At 36.1% G+C, this 20,881-nt stretch overlaps 1 protein-coding gene across 1 annotated transcript; it reads right to left on the bottom strand.

Moving 5' to 3' along the window:
• Nucleotides 1–18,717: 18,717 nt before the first annotated feature.
• Nucleotides 18,718–20,051, bottom strand: LOC131063681 (uncharacterized). Its single transcript, XM_057997573.2, has 4 exons — nt 19,562–20,051; nt 19,377–19,408; nt 19,049–19,190; nt 18,718–18,979 (listed from the first exon to the last, which is right to left on the bottom strand). Exons 1-4 carry the CDS (start codon nt 19,741–19,743, stop codon nt 18,934–18,936), a joined length of 402 nt encoding a protein of 133 aa, XP_057853556.2. The 5' UTR covers nt 19,744–20,051; the 3' UTR covers nt 18,718–18,933.
• Between the last annotated feature and the right edge of the window lie 830 nt (nt 20,052–20,881).

Raw genomic sequence — 20,881 nt, 5'->3', positions numbered from 1 at the left:
GTCTCTCTTCCCTAAACTCTCTATCTCTCTCTCCCTTCCCCCTCCCCATCTCTCTCTCCCTTCCCCCTCACCATCTCTGTCTCTGTCTCTGTCTCTGTCTCTGTCTCTATTTATATATATATCCACCCTCTCTCTCTCCCCTTAATCTCTTTCTGTCCCTCTCCCCTAATCTCTCTCTCTCTCTCCCTCTCCCCTAATCTTTCTATCTCTCTCTCCCTTACCCCTCCCCATCTCTCTCTCTCTCTCTCTCTCTCTCTCTCTCTCTCCCCCCACTCCCACCTCTCCCTCTCTCTCCCCCCACTCCCCCCTCTCCCTCTCCCTAATATCATATACTAATTTATTTATAAATTAATATATTAATATATTAATAAATAATAGATTAATTATGTGCAAATTTAGTTAGTTAATTTACTTAGTAAAATTGGATATCCGATTATATATCGGATTGTACCGGATATCCAATTTTTGTTGTACAAATTTCAAATTTGAAATTTTGGCTCTGGAATTCTTTGGGATTTTGCTTGGAATTGACAAGCCTGGAAAATCAACCAAAAAGATTTGTTTGTCAGTATTCGTTGATTTTCTAGACTTTACACTGGTGGTTGATGACTGTTTTTATAGCCAAATTTGATAAAACGAAAAGGGTTTTTTAAGGACGTTCACAACTTTCCAACAATATAAGGCTTGTCTTATTTTGACTTTAATAAATAATTATTATTTATTTTCTAAGTGAATTCTGACAAAAGTCCTAATTGATAGACTGATTGAGAAACACTCATAACTTTCAAACGATATAACATTTTTTGAATCCGAAACATGCATCACATCCTATTCTTCGTCTACTATAGGAAAAAAAATTAAAAAATAAAAAATTCATAAGGTTTTGACTAAATTAAGGTGGTCAGACGTATGAGTTTCTAAATTTCTGAAAAACTATAGTAAAAAATTTATAAATAATTATTTACTTTATAAAAAAATAGGATTTTTATGAAATAGGATTTTTTATCTTTCAAAAAACAACTAGTAGCTTAAAAACTACATTCAATTTTCTATAGATTATCTTTTTACATATTTTAAAAATAATGTTCACAAATAATAACTTACTCTAAAATTTGATTGCCACTTAAGGGCCTCTTTGGGCACACCATGATCCTATACATACCTGTAATTAATGTCTTTTATGTTCAGATATTTCCAAATCCCTCATCATTAAATCCCTCAATCTTCCATCCTTTCACACAATTCTAAATGTTCCTTGAAAGTTGATGCACTCCACCTACCACCATTTTCTGTCATGCATAAAGACCACCACATCACCATTCTTCTTGTCCATATTTAATGGCATAGATTTGTTAATATACTAAAATCTTCAACACAAAGAGGGTTATTGATTTTGTTACAATCTGTCAATAAATACTGCTATTTAAATATTTTTCTGTATGCAACAGAAAAATATAAGTGCCGTTTCTTATTATTTTCTCCAAATTTCACCATAACAAAAATATGAACATAAACAAATACTCATTAATCGGAATAAAATGAACTGTGGAATCGTATCACACTTACGACTACAGAGTTATAAAACAAGTCCCCGTGACTTGATTCTCCATATTAATGAAAAAATAAAATAAAAATCTGTCAGGTTCTAGTCTGTTACAAATCGATTTTTTTTCAAAGGCCCGGAGTCCTAGATGGTTTTGACTTTTTTCTAATGACTAGATTTTATTCCCAGCTTAAAAGATTTTGTCGGCTCTTCAGAGATTATATAAAAATAGCCATAACTCTAAATCTACCAGATCAAAAATGTCACCGTCCTTATTAGAAGGATTAAAAAGAACATAGGGTATGATAAGGCTATTTTTCAGGGATAGATCGGATGATCACAGATTCATGTCTACAGAATCTAACCCTATATGAATGACAAGCAACTCTTACAGAAACAAGTATACAATTCAATTCACTTTTATGTCAATTCACTATTATGTAAATCAATTAATTGTATTATTAAATATCTTTACTGATTGGAAATTTGAAATGCATTTAATTATTGAAAAATATAAGAATCTCAAAAGATAATAAAAAGATATTTAAAAATTAATTGAAAATGGATATTGATTCTTCACCTACTTAAAAAATTGAAATAAATTTATTTTTATACATCATGAAGAAATCAAAATTAAAGATGAGCTATAGTTGAAACCTTATAATTTAATTGGATTTAAATATTGTATTTTTTTAAGACAAAATCTGAAGTGTGTACATATTATATTAATTATAACCAAATATACAAAAAGTACATAGATATTAAGAAGGACCAAAAGAACAAAATACCATTCTTTATTAGAACTAATAATTTAAATATACTTATTGTTGATGATATCAATAGCTATTTTAGCTAATTTATAATTTATTTTTTTGATTTTGAATATTAGATGCCATCAAGGTGTGCAAAAGGCCAATGAAGATTTTAATTAGTTAGTGGTGATGGATTTTGTGGATGTCCAAATACTTGGAAAGAAAAGTAAAGGCATTGTGAAGGAGTGAGGCTCATGGGATGTTGAAATTTTGGTTGATTATGGTATGGATTTAGTTTGTTTTAGTATAAATGGTCTTCTTTTGGTTTATATATATATATATATATATATATATATATATATATATATATATATATATATATATATTGTTTTGTCAAGAAAGATATAATATCATCCTATTTTCACTAGGAATCTTCCTTAAAATAATATGAACCCACTTATTCATATATTTTTGAAAAATGTTAAATTGAATTTTTAAATCAACAATAGAAGAAAATTTTCAAATATAGTCAATAAAAATTTTGACGTTAAAAAAATACTTTTCGATCTTGTTGTAGGGATTTTTGAACTAATCTAAATTTGAGTGGGAGGTTGTGCAAAAGATACATTTTCATTTTGTTGCAAGAATTTGTTTTTTCAATAATTAAATAGTCACTAAGGGCAGCACCCAAAACAATAATAGCAAAGATTGACATCAACATAACACAAAGAAGGAGGTGGAAGAAGTTGTTATCCACACCACCAATAGGAACAAAAAACCAAACCCTCCAAAAATCAAGTTTGATATACACTCAACTACAAAGGTAGCCCCACACAAACTAGAAGATATGTTATCAACAATTGTAGACTAAAAGGAGCAAGAGAAAATAGAACCATTGAACATGTGACCTTTATTTAATCTTTGTCCTCCCTTTGGATTTTCCAGACCGCTATAGCCTTCACCATCTCTAGATAATCCATGCCACGCATTGCATGAGTTGGGCTATTGGCCACCTCTTCGACATCTCGTATGCCATTCTCATGCCACTCTTCTCCCTACACTAGTAGCACTAGATTTTATTCCTCCACCTGAATCTCAACCTACTCAACTTTTAGCAAACCTTTGTCTATCACATATTCTTTCATACATCCATTCTTAGGGACTTCCATCATATACCCAACACATGTTACAAAAACTTGAGGCTCTTATCTACATCTCCCCACCTAACCTACAAAATCTCTAGTTTCATCAACTCCACCACTGTGAATTTTCTTACCTTGCCACCCCTTCCTTGAGATAGGTAATAAATCTGCAAAAAAATGGACCATAAGATTGTCATCCACATTATAAAGGGTTGCATCAATCTCCCCCAAAAAAACATATTTGAAGATCATTTGGCACTAATTTTTTGCTCTTGACTTTGGGTGCCCATGTATAATGCCAAATTGTCAGGAATATTAGAGTAATGTCCATGTTCACCTATATTTATGATAAGACATAATAAACTCCTAGCCCATAATAGACTTATTAGCATGCAAAATCAAAGGATGACCAAAGGATATAATGGAAAATAACCTCTTATTAGTCACCTCACCAAGAAATGGCATCTATTGTTTTTGTTGTTTCTAATAAAATTATTGTGTCCATTGTAGATTAACTTCACTATGCAGACTTATTGCCCAAATCTACTCCTTATAATTAAAGATCTTTCCCAAGTCCTTTTAAATAAACATCATATCTCTACAAGATAGGTTAAGGGTTAGTGCAGGATCATGGGGGGCGAAAAAGTGACGATGTGAAAAAAATAGGCTTCTTGACTTTTTGCTTGGCCTGGAAAATAGCCTTCTCCACTCGCCTAAAAATGCGAAAAATCTGTGTTGACTTTTTTCTTGGCTTGGGTTTTAGTACACCTTGGCATGGTAAACACCTAAGAAAATCGGATATCCGATTAAATCTGATTTTTATAGGTAATTTTAAATTAAAAAAAAATTATATAATATATATTGTAATATAATAATATATTATATATTATCATATTATATATTATATTATTATATTATATAATATATTATTTATTATATAATATATTATTATATTATTATAATATATTATTATATTACATTATATATTATATAATATAATATTAAATATTATATAATATGTATTATATAATATATAATATATAATATATTATTATATTATATAATATAATGTTAATTTAAAATAATTGAAGTATAATCGAATATCCAATTTTTTGAGATAATATAAATGGATGTGACAGCTCGCGAGTTATTTTAACACATGGGTTGCGCAATTTTTTATAATTCAATATCCGGTTGGACCCGATATTTGGTTGTTTGACCCAAATTTGCTAAAAGAATACATTAAAGGGTAGGATTTTTTTTTTTTTCAATCATTTTCATTCAAAAATTTTTATTTTTTTTAATGTTTATTTGTTTTTTCATTGAAAATGTGGTTTTTTTCATAAAAACTAGGTTTTTTTAAATCAAATACAAAATTGTTCAAAATTGTTAACTAAATTCAATTGTTTACATTCAATTAGGTTAAAAATGGGAGATAACAATGAAAACATTGATCAATGACAACTACAACAACCAAACCCTCCTGCACAAAACCCTCCTTTGCCAAACCCCCCCTCCATTCAGGATTTAATTGCACAAAATTTGAACCAATTGAGGGGGATTGCATATATCTATCATAGGATCCCTTGTCTAAACCCAATATTTGATCCCCTCATGTCGATCATAAAGAGTATAGAAACCATCACTGAGGAGCACAATGTTTCTCTTTTGTGGCGCGATTCTATGAGGGAACAATATGCAGATGGCTTGTCCTATAAGGAGATCAAGGATCTCGAGATATCCAAAGCCGCTATCGCCTCACTGTTTGTGAGTCCCCGCACTACTCTACCCATAGTCCCACAAAAAACAAAACTTTCTATTAAATGGTGTACAAGTGATATTGTGAAAAAAAATTGGCATTGTTGGTGGATGGTTTTAGACAAACCACTCAACAACAATCTTGAAGTCCTCTTCTACTTCATCAAAAAATTGTATGTTGAGTTTGTTTTAGGAAAACATGTGAACTACTTTGACATCCAACCTTTCTAGGGTGTGGGTTTAGGTATGCCCCAAAATAGACCTAGGTCAGTCAGAGTAGTCTAGGGCCCATATGTCCCCCCTCCTCCTATTGATCCCCCACCTGTAATGTAGCATCCATATGTCATTTGTGAAGCAGAATCATGGACCATATCGTCTATTCACTCTTTGAGTAGTCTTTTGGTTTCTCAAGCTGGGTCAGTAGCTCAACCTACTTTTGATGGTAGCAGTGCATCCGATGGTGCTAACACGTCCTCCTCAGTGCCACACATTTGCATGCCCCATAGTTGTGTCATGTGTGGGCACATATGCTTGGGTCCAGTTGGACATCTTGTTGATCCTCCTACGTCACAGTGCAGATTATGAGGTGCATGAGCTGCATGATGCACCAGATGTTATGACACAGACTGGAGGATACCCTAGAGAGTCCTCGCATGCTAGAGGCACCTTCATCATACATTGATGATGAAGTGGTAAGATTTGTATTTTCACAGTTCATTCTATATTTTAAATGAATATTTATAATCTAGATAATATTAAGTACTAATTTTTATTTACATGGTCTATTTAACAGTTGATGATCGAGGAGGATTTGACATAGATCTAGGAGGGCATCTTGATGGCCATTTCATTTGGCCTTGATAGCTTCATGATACATTTATTATTGCACCTAGTCATTTGTATTTTATTGTACATTCGTTTGTATTTTATTGTACATACATTCTCATCACTTATATTGGTATTAATTAGATTATGTAGTAACTTGCATGTATATCTTATTTTACTCTTGTAGGGAATAAGGAGCACGAGTGCTGGGCTATGTGATTTAGGATCTGGTAGTACAGTTGGAGACAAGGGAAAGGTAATTAAATGGAAATATGATTGAATGAATAGCCTAAATAATTTATAATGATTATACACATCTAGACATAGATCGATAGTTTTATATACTTGTTGTGTATATGTATAGAGAATTCTTGGCTTCACGTCCTTATTGACTACACCACTATAACTAAAGATAAAGAACAAGAAGAGATGCCTCGAGTAAATGTGTGTTTATTTTATTTTTTGTTTAGTAGATATAATTTGTTATTATCAATGACAATTATATGCTAACTTGTATCAATTTCATGTTTGTGAACATATATAGGTTGTGTATGAAAATATATCTCCTCTACTAAAGACATACATCAAGAGTCCTACAAAGCCAAAGATAAAATGTGGAGATGAGGTAAACAAGAATAGTTCAATTATAGTTCATTTTTATTTTAACTTTTCGAATGTGAGTTATATAATATAACTAATCTTCATCGTGGTTTATTTTTTCTTGTGTAGAATCCTTCAGAGCCGAGCAATGCATTGAAGAGGATTGATTTTGATGATCCATCAGCAGCTTAGGATGTTATAGATAGTTTTGGGATGCTTACATGTCTAGTTGGCATGTATATTTTGTATATGGACATACATTCACGTATATAGACATCCATTTTGGTTGAGTTGGCATTTATGCCATATTTGTGTATGGACATACACTTGTAATCATTTGACATTTTCATATATAAAAAAGTTGATATTTGATCATATAAATTGTTGCTCATCTGTTCATGGCATTATCATGGAAATATTTAATCTTCAATAAAATAACTAAAAATGGTTAATAATGGTTATTTAATGAACAATACAATTCGTTTAATTTCATCGTAAGTGTTGTTTGTATAATGAACAATACAATTAATTTAATGAACAATACAATTCATGAACAATGAAATTAATTTAATAAATAATACAATAAAATTCATTATTACCCTATGCATGCTCCTATTCCCCCCCCCACTCGATCGAACACTCGAGGCCATACCCTATCGGTGTTGTCCCTTGAGCACCCTAAGTGCTAAAAATAGTCAAACTTTGATGGGCCCTAACTCGGAATCCATTTCAATTGTGAATGATCTGTTTGAACCTATAGGGCCATGAGAGGGGTCCCTAAAAGTACCTATCTCGGTTTTTCAATTTTACCTACGATTTTATTAAGGCACTATTTTTTCGGTTGGTAAAAAAATCGTTAGTCTCATTCAATCGAATGTTGTCGCATGGCCAATTTATCATTCTTCTCATTGTGATAGCGAACCGTCAGCTCCAACATCTTTAGTTAGGCATCATTACCCTATGAATGCTCCTATTTTTCCCCCCACTCAGTCGAACGCTCGAGGTCATACACTATTGGCATCATCCCTTGACCACCCTAAATGCTAAAAATTATCAAACTTTGGTGGGGCCTAACTCAAAATCCGTGGAACTTGCAAGTGATCCATTTGAACCTATGAGGAAAAGAGAGGGGTCCCTATAAAATCCTATCTCGGTTTTTCATTTTTCCCTACGGTTTTATTAGGGTAACATTTCTTTGGTTGGCAAAAAAATCATCAGTCTCATTCAATCGAATGTTATCGAGTAGCCAATTTCTCGTTTTGCTCATCGTGACAATGAACCATCAGATCGGACATGTCTAGTTAGGAATTATTACCCTATGCATTCTCCTATTCCTCCCCCCCCCCCCTACTCAGTTGAACGCTCAGGATCATACCCTACCAGCATCATCCCTTGAGCACCCTAAGTGCTAAAAATTGTCAAACTTTGACGGGTCCTAACTCAAAATCCGTGGCACTTGCAAATGATCCATTTGAATCTACAGGGCCACAAGAGGGGTCCCTACATAATATTATCTCAATTTTTCAATTTTCCCTACGGTTTTATTAGGGCATCATTTTTTTTGGTTGGCAAAAAAATCATCAATCTATTTCAATCGAATGTTGTCGCGTGGTCAATGTCTCGTTCTGCTCATCATGCTAACAAACTATCAGCTCTGACATGTCCACTTAGGCATTATTACCCTATGCATGCTCCTATTTCCCCCCCCACCCACTCTATCAAACGCTTGATTTCATACCCTACCGGCGTTGTCCCTTGAGCACCCTACCTACTAAAAATTATCAAACTTTGACGGGCCTTAACTCGGAGTTCGTTGCACCTCCAAATGATCCGTTTGGACCTACGGGGGCATGAGAGGGGTCCCTAAAAAATAATATCTCAATTCTTCATGTTTCCCTATGATTTTATTAGGGCAAAATTTTTTTGGTTGGCAAAAACTCATCAGTCTCAATCCAATCGAATGTTGTCGCGTGGTCAATTTCTTGTTCTGCTCATCGTGATAATGAACCATTGGCTCCAACATGTCCAGTTAGGCATTATTACCTTATGCATGCTCCTATACCCCCCCCCCCCACTCGATCTAATTCTCGGGGTCATACCCTACTAACATCATCCCTTGAGCACCTTAATTTCTAAAAAATGACAAAATTTGATGGGCCCTAACTTGAAATCCCTGGCACCTGCGAGTGATCCATTTGAACCTGTGGGGCCACGAGAGGAGTCCCTAGAAAATCCTATCTTGGTTTTTCAATTTTCCCTATGGTTTTATTAGGGTAGCCTTTTTTCTATTGGCAAAAAAATCATCATACTCATTCAATCGAATGTTGTCGCGTGGCCAATTTCTTGTTTTGCTCATCCTGATAATGAGCCGTCAGCTCCAACATATCTAGTGAGGCATTATTACCCTATGAATTCTCCTATTTCCCTCCCCCCCCCCCCTCCCCCACTCGATCGAACACTCAGGGTCATACCCTACCTGCGTTGTCCCTTGAGTACCCTAAGTGCTAGAAATTGTCAAACTTTAATGGGCCCTAACTTGGAATCTGTGGTACCTGCGAACAATCCATTTAAACCTATGAGTCCATGTGAGGGGTCTCTACAAAAATCTATCTTTTTTTTTCAATTTTCCTTATGGTATTATTAGGGCACCATTTTTTTGGTTGGTAAAAAAATCATCAATCTCATTCAATGAAAAAGTATAGATAAACAAGCATTACACTGGAGACACATAATGATCATCAATATTTCCATGTATTGTATACACATAATAACCATTAAATTTTCATGTGACATCCATGAAGGAATATGCAAACATGTTTTTTTTCATTATCAATACTACTACAACGATGTACTCATGTATAGATACATTGTATATCATCAATATAACTAAACCAATTTGCTCATGGACATTGTATATCATCATAACAAGGTTACATCAATTCACATCCATATACAAATACAACATCCCACTTCATCTACATCAGACATCCTCATGTCCTAAGAGAAAATCTTACATACAACAATTCTTGCATATAAATGAAGACCAAAATAAGCAACCTTTTTATGCAGAATGAATGTGCTACAAGAAACAAATTATAACACTTAATATAAATTATTGTGTCAAATTTTAAATAGATCATTTGAAACATTTTTAAGATGTACAAGATTGTATAATTATGAAACTTACTAGTTTCTCTGCAAAGTATACAAGCATAACTTTTAAGAAAGACACATGTTGATTAAAGCCCTTCTCACTGCATTTCTCTACATGGTTCAAGAAGATGGTAGATATCGTAATTTCTAAATAGAAATACATTCACTTGACTTAGTGTTTATGCACAAAATTTAATCTCATTAATGCATAAAGGAATATGTACCATCACCAAGAGTAAACTAGTCAATGACGAATGATCTAGCAGGAAACTGTATTTTTAAAAATTGTTAGTCTACACATAAAATTCATGGAAGAACATAAAGGCTTTATGATAATCACTTCAACTAAAATGCATGATAATAAATGAAAAGGTGGGATTATATACCATAAAAATATGTCCCTTCAAATTATATCAAGAGAACCCACTATGTTGATGCAAAAATCATAATGCGATATTGTTGTATATCATCAAAAAAGACCTGCATAAGCATAAAGGTTTTGTGATAATTATATCATAAAAAAAATTCATATTTACACCAGAATTATGGAAACCTTCATTGTCAACTCCCAAATTTTCATTTTCTATTCTAACATCATGTTGATAATTTTCATTATCACTTTCAACATTTTCAACATATTCAAAATTTTCACTTTCAAAATCTACATTTTCATTTTCAATAACTTGTTCAACATTTTCAAATTCAATTTCCTCTTCACTTGAAGTAACATTAGCAATATTTAACATACCTCATCTTCTCCTCCTATGACCTTCTCTATCTATTTCTCTATACACTTCAATTTGATCATTTCAAAGTTTTCTTATGCATTTAGACTTCCGACGACTACTACTCCCCATTTACCTCCACAAACATGCTCCTAAATGATTGACAATGTAAGATTTGACTTTAAGAATCTCTCAAAAGAACAAATTTGTCTCAACCTATCTGGAAACCCATAATTGTTGACAAAAAATAGAATGTGAAGAATATGGGCCATTGGAATCTACAATATAGCCCACAAGGCTCTTTTTTATGTACAAAAATCGAATATCTGATTTTAATGTATAAATTTTTGGTCCCACAAACATTTCTTGTTGCCACCTTTTTTTTTACTATTGCCACATTAATGGTAGTGATAGAAATCGAATATCCAATAAAATCTAATATCTAATTTCATTACTCATATTTTAGAGAGAGAGATTATGGGAGAGAGAGAGAGGGGGGGTAGACAAAGAGATTAGGGGAGAGGAGAGAGAGAGAGAGAGAGAGAGAGACCATATTACCCCTTAGGGCACCATAGGGCCCATAACAACCAAATATGGTGTCGTAAGGGGTCATATGTTGTCCTTAGGGGTCATATGTTGTCCTTAGGGGTCATATTGTGTCTTAAGGGGTCATATGGCATCTTAAAGGGGTCATATGACATAATATGACCCCCTCGGACATAATATGACCCATAACGACACAATGTAGTGCCATATGTTGTTTGTAGGGGTCATATGTTGTCCCATGACCCCTTAGGACACCATATGACTCCTAATGATACCATATGGTGTAATAAGGGGTCATATGACCCATAACGACACCGTATAGAGTCTTAAAGGGTCATATTGTGTCTTAAGGGGTCATATGGTATCTTAAAGATGTCATATAACACAATATGACCCCTTAGGACACAATATGACCCATAACGACACAATCTGGTGTCTTAAGGGGTCATATGGTGTCCTCAGAGGTCATAGGATACAATATGACCCCTTAGGACACCATAGGACTCATAACGACCCAATATGGTGTCATAAGGAGTCATATGTTGTCCTTAGGGGTCATATGGTGTCCCATGACCCCTTCAAACATAATATGACCCCTTAAAACACCAAATTATGTTGTTATGGCTTATAGTGTGTCCTAAGGGGTCGTATTGTGTCATATGACCCCTTTAAGACACCATATGACCCCTTAGGACATAATATGACCAATAAGGACAACACATGACCGTTAAGAACAACATATAACCCCTTATGACACCATATTGGGTTGTTATGGGTCCTATGGTGTCCTAAGGTGTCATATTGTATCCTACGACCGCGTAGGACACCATATGACCCCTTAGGTTACCATAGGACCCATAACGACCCATAATGACCCATTGTGTCTTACGACCCCTTAGGACACCATATGACCCCTTAGGACACCATAGGACCCATAATGACCCATAATGACCCATATGGCCCCTTAGGACACCATAGGATCCATAATAACCCAATATGGTGTCATATGGGATCATATTACCAAAACGATACCGTATAGAGTCGTAAAGCATCAAATTGTGTCCTAGGGGGTCATATGATGTCTTGAAGAGGTCATATGACATGATATAACCCCTTAGGACACAATATGACCCATAATGACACAATTTGGTGTCTTAAGGGGTCATATGGTGTCCTAAGGAGTCGTAGGACACAATATGACCCCTTAAGACACAATAGGACTCATAACGACCCAATATGGTGTCATAAGGGGTTTTATGTTTCTCTTAGGGGTCATATGGTGTCTCATGACCCCTTAGGACACCATATAACCCATAACGACACCATATAATAACATAAGGGGTCATATGACCCATAACGACACTATATATTGTCCTCAGGAGTCATATTGTGTTCTAAGGAGTCATATGGTGTCTTAAAGGGGTCATAACACACAATATGACCCCTTAGGACATAATATGACACAATTTGGTGTCTTAAGCAGCCATATGGTGTCGTAAGGGGTCGTAGGATGCAATATGACCCCTTAGGACACCATATTACCCATAACAACCCAATATGGTATCGTAAGGGGTAATATGTTGTCCTTAGGGGTAATATGGTGTCCCATGACCCCTTAAGATACCATATGACCCCTAACAACACTATATGGTGTCATAAGGAGCCATATGACCCATAACGACACCGTATAGTTGTAAACAATCATATTATGTCCGAAAGGGTCATATGTTATCTTAAAGGGGTCATATGACACAATATAACCCCTTAGGACAAAATATGACCCATAACGAAATAATTTGGTGTCTTAAAGGGTCATATGCTATCCTAAGGGGTCGTAGGACTCAATATGAACCCTTAGGACACCATATGACCCATAATGACCCAATATGGTGTCATAAGGGGTCATATGTTATCCTTAAGGGTGATATTGTGTCCCATGAACCCTTAGGACACCTTATGACCCCTAACGACACCATATAAATTTGTAAGGGGTCATATTGTGTTCTACGAGATCATATGGTATCTTAAAGGGGTCATATGACACAATACAACTCCTTTGGATATAATATAACACATAATGACACGATTTGGTATCTTGAGGGGTTATATGGTGTTCTGAGGGATCGTAGGACACAATATGACCCCTTAGGACACCATAGGACCCATTATGACCCAATATGGTGTTTAGTAAGGGGTTATATGTTATCCTTAGGGGTCATATGGTGTCCCATGACCCCTTAGGACACCATATGACCCATAATCACATATTTTTGTGTCTTAAGGGGTCGTATGGTGTTCTGAGGGGTCCTAGGACATATTATGACCCCTTAGAACACCATAGGACCCATAACGACCCAATATGGCGTTATAAGGAGTCATATGTTCTCTTTATGGCTCATATGGTGTCTCATGACCCCTTAGGACACCATATGACCCCTAATGATACCATATGGTATCATATGACTCATAACAACATTGTATAGAGTTGTAAAGCATCATAATGTGTCCTAAGGGGTCATATGATGTCTTAAAGGGGTCATGTGACACAATATGACCCCTTAAGACACAATATGACCCATAATGACACAACTTGGTGTCTTAAGGGGTCATATGGTGTCTTAAGGGGTCATAGCACATAGTATGACCCCTTAGGACACCATAGGACCCATAACGACCTAATATCATGTCGTAAGGGGTCATATGTTGTCCTTAGAGGTCATATAGTGTCCCATGACCCCCAAGGACACTATATGACCCATAACAACATAATTTGGTGTCTTAAAGCATTATATGGTGTCCTAAGGGGTCGTAGGACACAATATGACCCCTTGGGATACCATAGGATGCATAACAACCCAATATGATGTCATATGGGGTCATATATTGTCCTTAGAGGTCATATGGTGTTTGATGACCCCTTAGGACACCATATGATCCCTAATGATATCATATGGTGTCATAAGGGGTCATATGAACCATAACGACACTATATAGAGTCGTAAAGTGTCATATTGTGTCCTAAGGGGTCATATGGTGTCTTAAAGGGGTCATATAACACAATATGGCCCCTTAGGACTCAATATGACCCATAACGGCATATGTGGGTGTCTTAAGGAGTCATATGGTGTCCTAAGGGGTCATAGGATATGAGATGACCCCTTAGGACACCATACAACTAATAAGGACCCAATATGGTGTCTTAATGGGTCATATGTTGTCCTTAGGGGTCATATGGTGTCCCATGACCCCTTCAAACATAATATGACCCACAACAAAAATAATTTGGTGTCTTAAGGGGTCATACGGTGTCCTAAGGAGTCATAGGACATAATATGACCCCTTAGGACACCGTAGGACCCATAACAATCCAATATGGTGTTGTAATGGGTCATATGTTGTTCTTAGGAGTCATATGGTGTCCCATGACCCCTGAGGACACAATATAACCCCTTGAGGTACCGAATTGTGTTGTTATGGGTTATATTATGTCCTAAGGGGTCATATTGTGTCATATGACCCCTTTAAGACACCATGTGTCCCCTTAAGACACAATATGACCCCTAAGGACAACATATAACCCCTAAGGACAACATTTGACCCCTTTATGACACCATATGTCCCCTTAAGATGCAATATGACCCCTAAGGACAACATATAACCCCTAAGGACAACATTTAACCCTTTTATGACACCATATTGGGTCGTTATGAGTCCTATGGTGTCCTAAGGGGTAACATTATTTCCTATGACCCCTTAGGACACCATAGGACCCATAAAAATCCATAACGACCCATATGACCCCTTGAGACACAAAAGGACCCATAACGACCCAATATGGTGTCGTAAGGTGTCATATGACCCATAACAACACCTTATAGAGTCGTAAATGGTCATATTGTGTTCTAAGGGGTCATATGACATCTTAAAGTGTCATATGACATGATATGACCCCTTAGGACGCAATATGACTAATAAAGACATAATTTGGTGTCTTAAGGAGTCATATGGTGTTCTCAAGAGTTGTAGGACACAATATGACCCCTTAGGACACCATATGACTCATAACAACCCAATATAGTGTCATAAGGGGTTGTATGTTGTCCTCAAGGGTCATATGACCCATAACGACACCGTGTATTGTCCTTACAAGTCATATTGTGTCCTAAGGGGTCATATGGTGTCTTAAAGGGGTCATATGAGATAATATGACCCCTAAGGAAACAATATGACCCATAATTACATAATTTGGTGTCTTAAGGTGTCATATGGTGCCCTAAGGGGTCCTAGGACATAATATGATCCCTTAGGACACCATAGAGCCAATAACAACCTAATATGGTGTCGTAGGAGGTCATATGTTGTCCTTAGGGGTCATATGGTGTCCCATGACTCCTTAGGACACCATAAGACCCCTAATGACACTATATGGAGTCATAAGGGGTCATATGACCCATAAAAATACCGTATAGAGTGGTAAAGGGTCATATTATGTCCTAAGGGGTCATATGGTGTCTTAAAGGGGTCATATGACACAATATGACCCCTTAGGAAACAATATGACCCATAGCTACACAATTTCATGTCTTAAAGGGTCATATGGTATTCGAAGAGGTCGTAGCACATAAAATGACCCCTTGGGACACCATAGGACCCATAACAATCCAATTTGGTTTCATAAGGGGTCAGATGTCATCCTTAGGGGTCATATAGTGTCCCATGACCCCTTAGGAAACTATATGACCTGTAACGACACCATATGGTGTCATGAGGGGTCATATGACCCATAATGACACCATTTAGAGTTGTAAAGGGTCATATTATGTCATTAGGGGTCATATGGTGCCTTAAAGGGGTCATATGACACAATATGACCCCTTAGGACACAATATGACCCATAATGACATAATTTGGTGTCTTAAGGTGTCATATGGTGTCCTAAGGGGTCATAGGACACAATATGACCCCTTAGGATACCATAGGACTCATAACGATCCAGTATGGTGTCGTAACAGGTCTTATGTTCTCCTTAGGGGTCATATGGTGTCCTAAAGCATCGTAGGACATAATATGACCCCTTAGAACACCATAGGACCCATAACAACCCAATATGGTGTCAGAAGGGGTCATATGTTGTCCTTAGGGATCATATGGTGTCCCATGACCCCTTAGAACACCATATGACTCCTAACGATACCATATGGTGTCATAAGGGGTCATATGACACATAATGACACTGTTATAGAGTCGTAAAGGGTCATATTGTGTCCTAAGGAGCCATATGATGTCTTAAAGGGGTCATATGACACAATATGACCCCTTTGGAGGATATAATATGACCCCATAGAACACCATAAGATCTATGACGACCCAATATGGTGTTGTAAGGGGCCATATGTTGTCCTTAGGGGTCATATGGGATCCCATGACCCCTTAAGACACAATGTGACCCATAACAATAGAATTTGATGTCTTAAGGGGTCATATGATATCCTAAGGGGTCCTAAGACATAATAGGAACCCTTAGGACACCATAGGACCTATAACGACCCAATATGGTGTCATAAAGGGTCGTATGTTGTCCTTAGGGGTCATATTGTGTCCCATGTCCCCTTAGGACACCATATGACCCCTAACCCTACCATATGGTGTCGTAAGGGGTCATATGAACCATAACGACACCGTATAGTATTATAAAGGGTCATATTGTGTCCTACGGGGCATATGATGTCTTAAAAGTGGTCATATGACACAATATAACCCTTTAGAACATAATATGACCCATAACAACACAATTTGGTGTTTTAAGGGGTCATATGGTGTCCTAAGAGGTCGTAGGATACTATATGACCCCTTCAGACACCATAGAACTCATAACGACCCAATATGGTGTCATAAGGGCTTGTATGTTATCTTTAGGGGTCATATGTTGTGCCATGACCCCTGAGGACACAATATGACCTAGAATGACACAATTTGGTATCGTAAGGGGTCATATGGTGTCCTAAGGGGTCGTAGGACACAATATGACCCCTTCGAACACTATAGGACCCATAACGACCCAATATGGTGTCATAAGGGGTCGTATGTTGTCCTTAGGGGTCATATGGTGTCCCATGACCCCTTAGTACACCATATAACCCCTAACAACACCCAAATGACACCATATGGTATCATAAGGGGTCATATGTTATCCTTAGGGGTCATATGGTGTCCGATGACCCCTTAGGACATCATATGGTGTCATAAGGTGTCATATGACCCATAACGACATCGTATAGAGTCGTAAACGGTCATATTGTGTCCTAAGGGGTCATATGGTGTCTTAATGGGGTCATATGAAACAAGATCACCCATAACTACACAATTTGGTGTCTTAAGGGGTCATATTGTATCCTAAAGGGTCGTAGGACACAATATGACCCCTTAGAACACCATAAGACCCATAATGACCCAATATGGTGTCATAAGGGGTCATATGTTATCCTTAGGGTTCATATGGTGTCCCATGACCCATTGGAACACCATATGACCCCGAACGACACCATATTGTGTCAGAAGGGGTCATATGACCCATAAGGACACCATATAAATTTGTAAAGGGTTATATTATGTTCTAAGAGGTTAGATGGTGTCTTAAAGGGATCATATGACATAATACGACTCCTTCGGATACAATATGACCCATAACGACACAATTTGTTGTCTTGAGGGGTTATATGGTGTTCTAAAGGGTCGTATGACACAATATGACCACTTAGGACACCATAGGACCCATAATATATCTCCCTCTTCCCTAATCTCTCTATCTCTCTCTCCCTTCCCCCTCCCCATCTCTCTATCTCTCTCTCTATATATATATATCCACCCCCTCTCTCTCTCCCCTAATCTCTCTCTTTCCCTCTCCCCTGATCTCTCTCTCTCTCCCTCTCTCTCTCTCTCCCTCTCCCCTAATCTCTATATGTCTCTCTCCCTTCCCCCCCCTCTCTCTCTCTCTCTCTCTCTCTCTCTCTCTCTCTCACAACCCCCTCTCACTCTCCCTAATATAATATACTAATTTATTTATAAATTAATATAATAATATATTAATAAACAATAGATTAATTATGTGCAAATTTAGTTAGTGAATTTACTTATTAAAATTGGATATTCGATTATATATTGGATTGTGCCGGATATCCGATTTTTGTTGTACAAATTTCAAATTTCAAATTTTGGCTCGGGAATGAAATTTTATTGCCACTTAAGGGCCTCTTTTGGCACACCATGATCCTGCACATACCCATAATTAATGTCTTTTGTCTTCAGATATTTCCAAATCCATCTCATTAAATCCCTCAATCTTCCATCCTTTCACACAATTCTAAATGTTCCTTGATAGTTGATGCACTCCACCTACCACCATTTCTGTCATGCATAAACACCACCACATCACCAATTTAATGGCATAGATTTCTTAATGTACTAAAATCTTCAACACAAAGAGGGTTATTTATTTTGTTACAAGCTGCTATTTAAATATAAGTGCTGTTTCTTATTATTTTCTCTAAATTTCACCATAACAAAAATATGAACATAGACAAATACTCATTAATCGGAATAAAATTAACTGTGGAATCATATCACACTTACGACTACAGAGTTATAAAACAAGTCCCCGTGTCTTGATTCTCCATATTAATGAAAAAATAAAATAAAAATCTGTCAGGTTCTAGTCTGTTACAAATCGAACTTTTTGCAAATTCTATCAAATCATTGCTCAGCAAACAAAATCTATGATCTAAAGCAAGAGATCGCTTAATGTTTGTGAATAAAGTTGTTTTAAACGAGTCTTTACGGCCAACATTCCTGACACATTCGTATGCCCTTATTGTACTTGTGTTTTCCGTACTTTATTGTGATGTTCTGCTTGAGCCATCTCCTTTGTTTCTTCCGCTTCTGAGATCAACAGAAATTACTGTTAAACAAAAGGCAAAAAAGAATATGCAATCAAGTGCAAGTGGTTACCTTCTTAGTGTTTGCGAAGGTTCAGTTTTAAACTTGGTCCTTGCTATTCTCAGATAGTCCCTAACGGATCTTGGTTCTTTTCCTATCTTCCGTATCCGATAGTGAGCAGGCTGGTTAACACTGCCCACATTTGGATTCACATCTACAAAAATAACATTTTAATCCAATAGCAAGGTAACCTAAAAGAGAGGAATTTTACAACCAGTAATCATAGGCAATAAAGACACAGAGCCTTGAGAGAGTGGGACATCTCACAACTATGATGCATTATGACCACAAACCCTAAAGCAAAAGACCTAACCGACATTTTAGAAAGAGATTGATATACCTGCGTTGTTATTCTTTCCCTGAGCATCCTGGCTGTAAAATGAAACGGCCATCGATTAATACAGAACTAAGCATTGTTTGGAATTAAAGTCCTGATAAAACCCTAATTCCGTATAAGGTAAAGTGTACACAAAAATGAACATAAAGAGATGACTTGAATCAGGTAAGCATGAAATGTACTTTAACCTGCTATTGTTCAATCCCACTCTTTCTGGGTTAGCCACATCCGATTTCTCTGCAACTGGGTGTTCTTCCGCTGTGTTCAGAGAAGCCGTTGAATGCAAAACAGTACAGTAATGCCCATATACCTCTTCCTCTGACCAGGTATTTAGGGCCGGAGACCTAGAGGGTTTTGACTTTTTTCTCATGACTAGATTTTATTCCCAGCTTAGAAGATTTTGTGGGCTCTTCAGAGATTATATAAAAATAACCACAACTCTAAATCTACCAGATCAAAAATGTCACCGTCCCTATAAGAAGGATTAAAGAAAATATAGGGTATGATAAGGCTATTTTTCAGGGATAGATCGGATGGTTGCAGAATCTGGATGATGATCACAGATTCATGTCTACAGAATCTAACCCATATACACAGAGTTGTAATAGTGCCTACTAAGTTTATGAATGACAAGCAACTCATATAGACACAGTTTTTCCATTGCAGATCCCCCAATATTCATCCTCATCTTAAAAAAATTATAGGTACAACAGTATTAAAGGAGAGAACAACTTCGGCAAATATTATTGGGCCAACAAATTATAAGAAATTTTGAATCCAGGACGAAGCGGTAGGCACATTTAGCCTCGAGAACCACATTCTTACCTGGCAGCTTTGTAAGCGTAGTGTGACCGAAGAATTCCAGGCGATGATTTTCCCATCGCAATCGATAATCATCACATACTTTCAATAGTTGATTATGTCAATAGTTCTTAATGTATAATTTTAGTTGTTCTATTAAAATATTTTCTTTAACGTATATTTTATTAATTGATAATCTATTTAAATATATTTTTAATATATGTTTATTAATTTATAATTTTGGTTGTATTTAAACATGTTTTTATTAATTTGTAATCTAGATTGTTGTATTTAGTGCACGTTTATTTATTCATCTCAAAAAGATACTTGTTAAGGGAAAGGGTCTTATGGTGGTTTGAAATATTTGATAAGGGAGAGGGCCCTACTGTGGTGAGGGCTATGTTCACCCCTCCTAAGATTTATCTTCAATATTTTTTTTTTCTGATTTTGTACAGCTCCTTATCTGTCAAGTCCTCTAATTAAAAAAGTGGGTTCTAGATCTAGATTTTATGTGTATATAAAGACAACTACCAAATTCACTACTATGTAAATCAATTAATAAAATGTATTGTTAAATATCTTTAGTGATTGAAAATTGGAAATGCATTTAATTATTGAAAAAAAGGAAGAATCTCAAAAGATAATAAAAATATCTTTTAAAATTAATTGAAAACAGATATTGATTCTTCACCTACTTAAAAAATTGA

The sequence above is a fragment of the Cryptomeria japonica genome, chromosome 9 (genome assembly GCF_030272615.1).
Source record: "Cryptomeria japonica chromosome 9, Sugi_1.0, whole genome shotgun sequence".
Taxonomy (NCBI): domain Eukaryota; kingdom Viridiplantae; phylum Streptophyta; class Pinopsida; order Cupressales; family Cupressaceae; genus Cryptomeria; species Cryptomeria japonica.
This window is presented reverse-complemented; position numbering and strand designations above follow the sequence as displayed.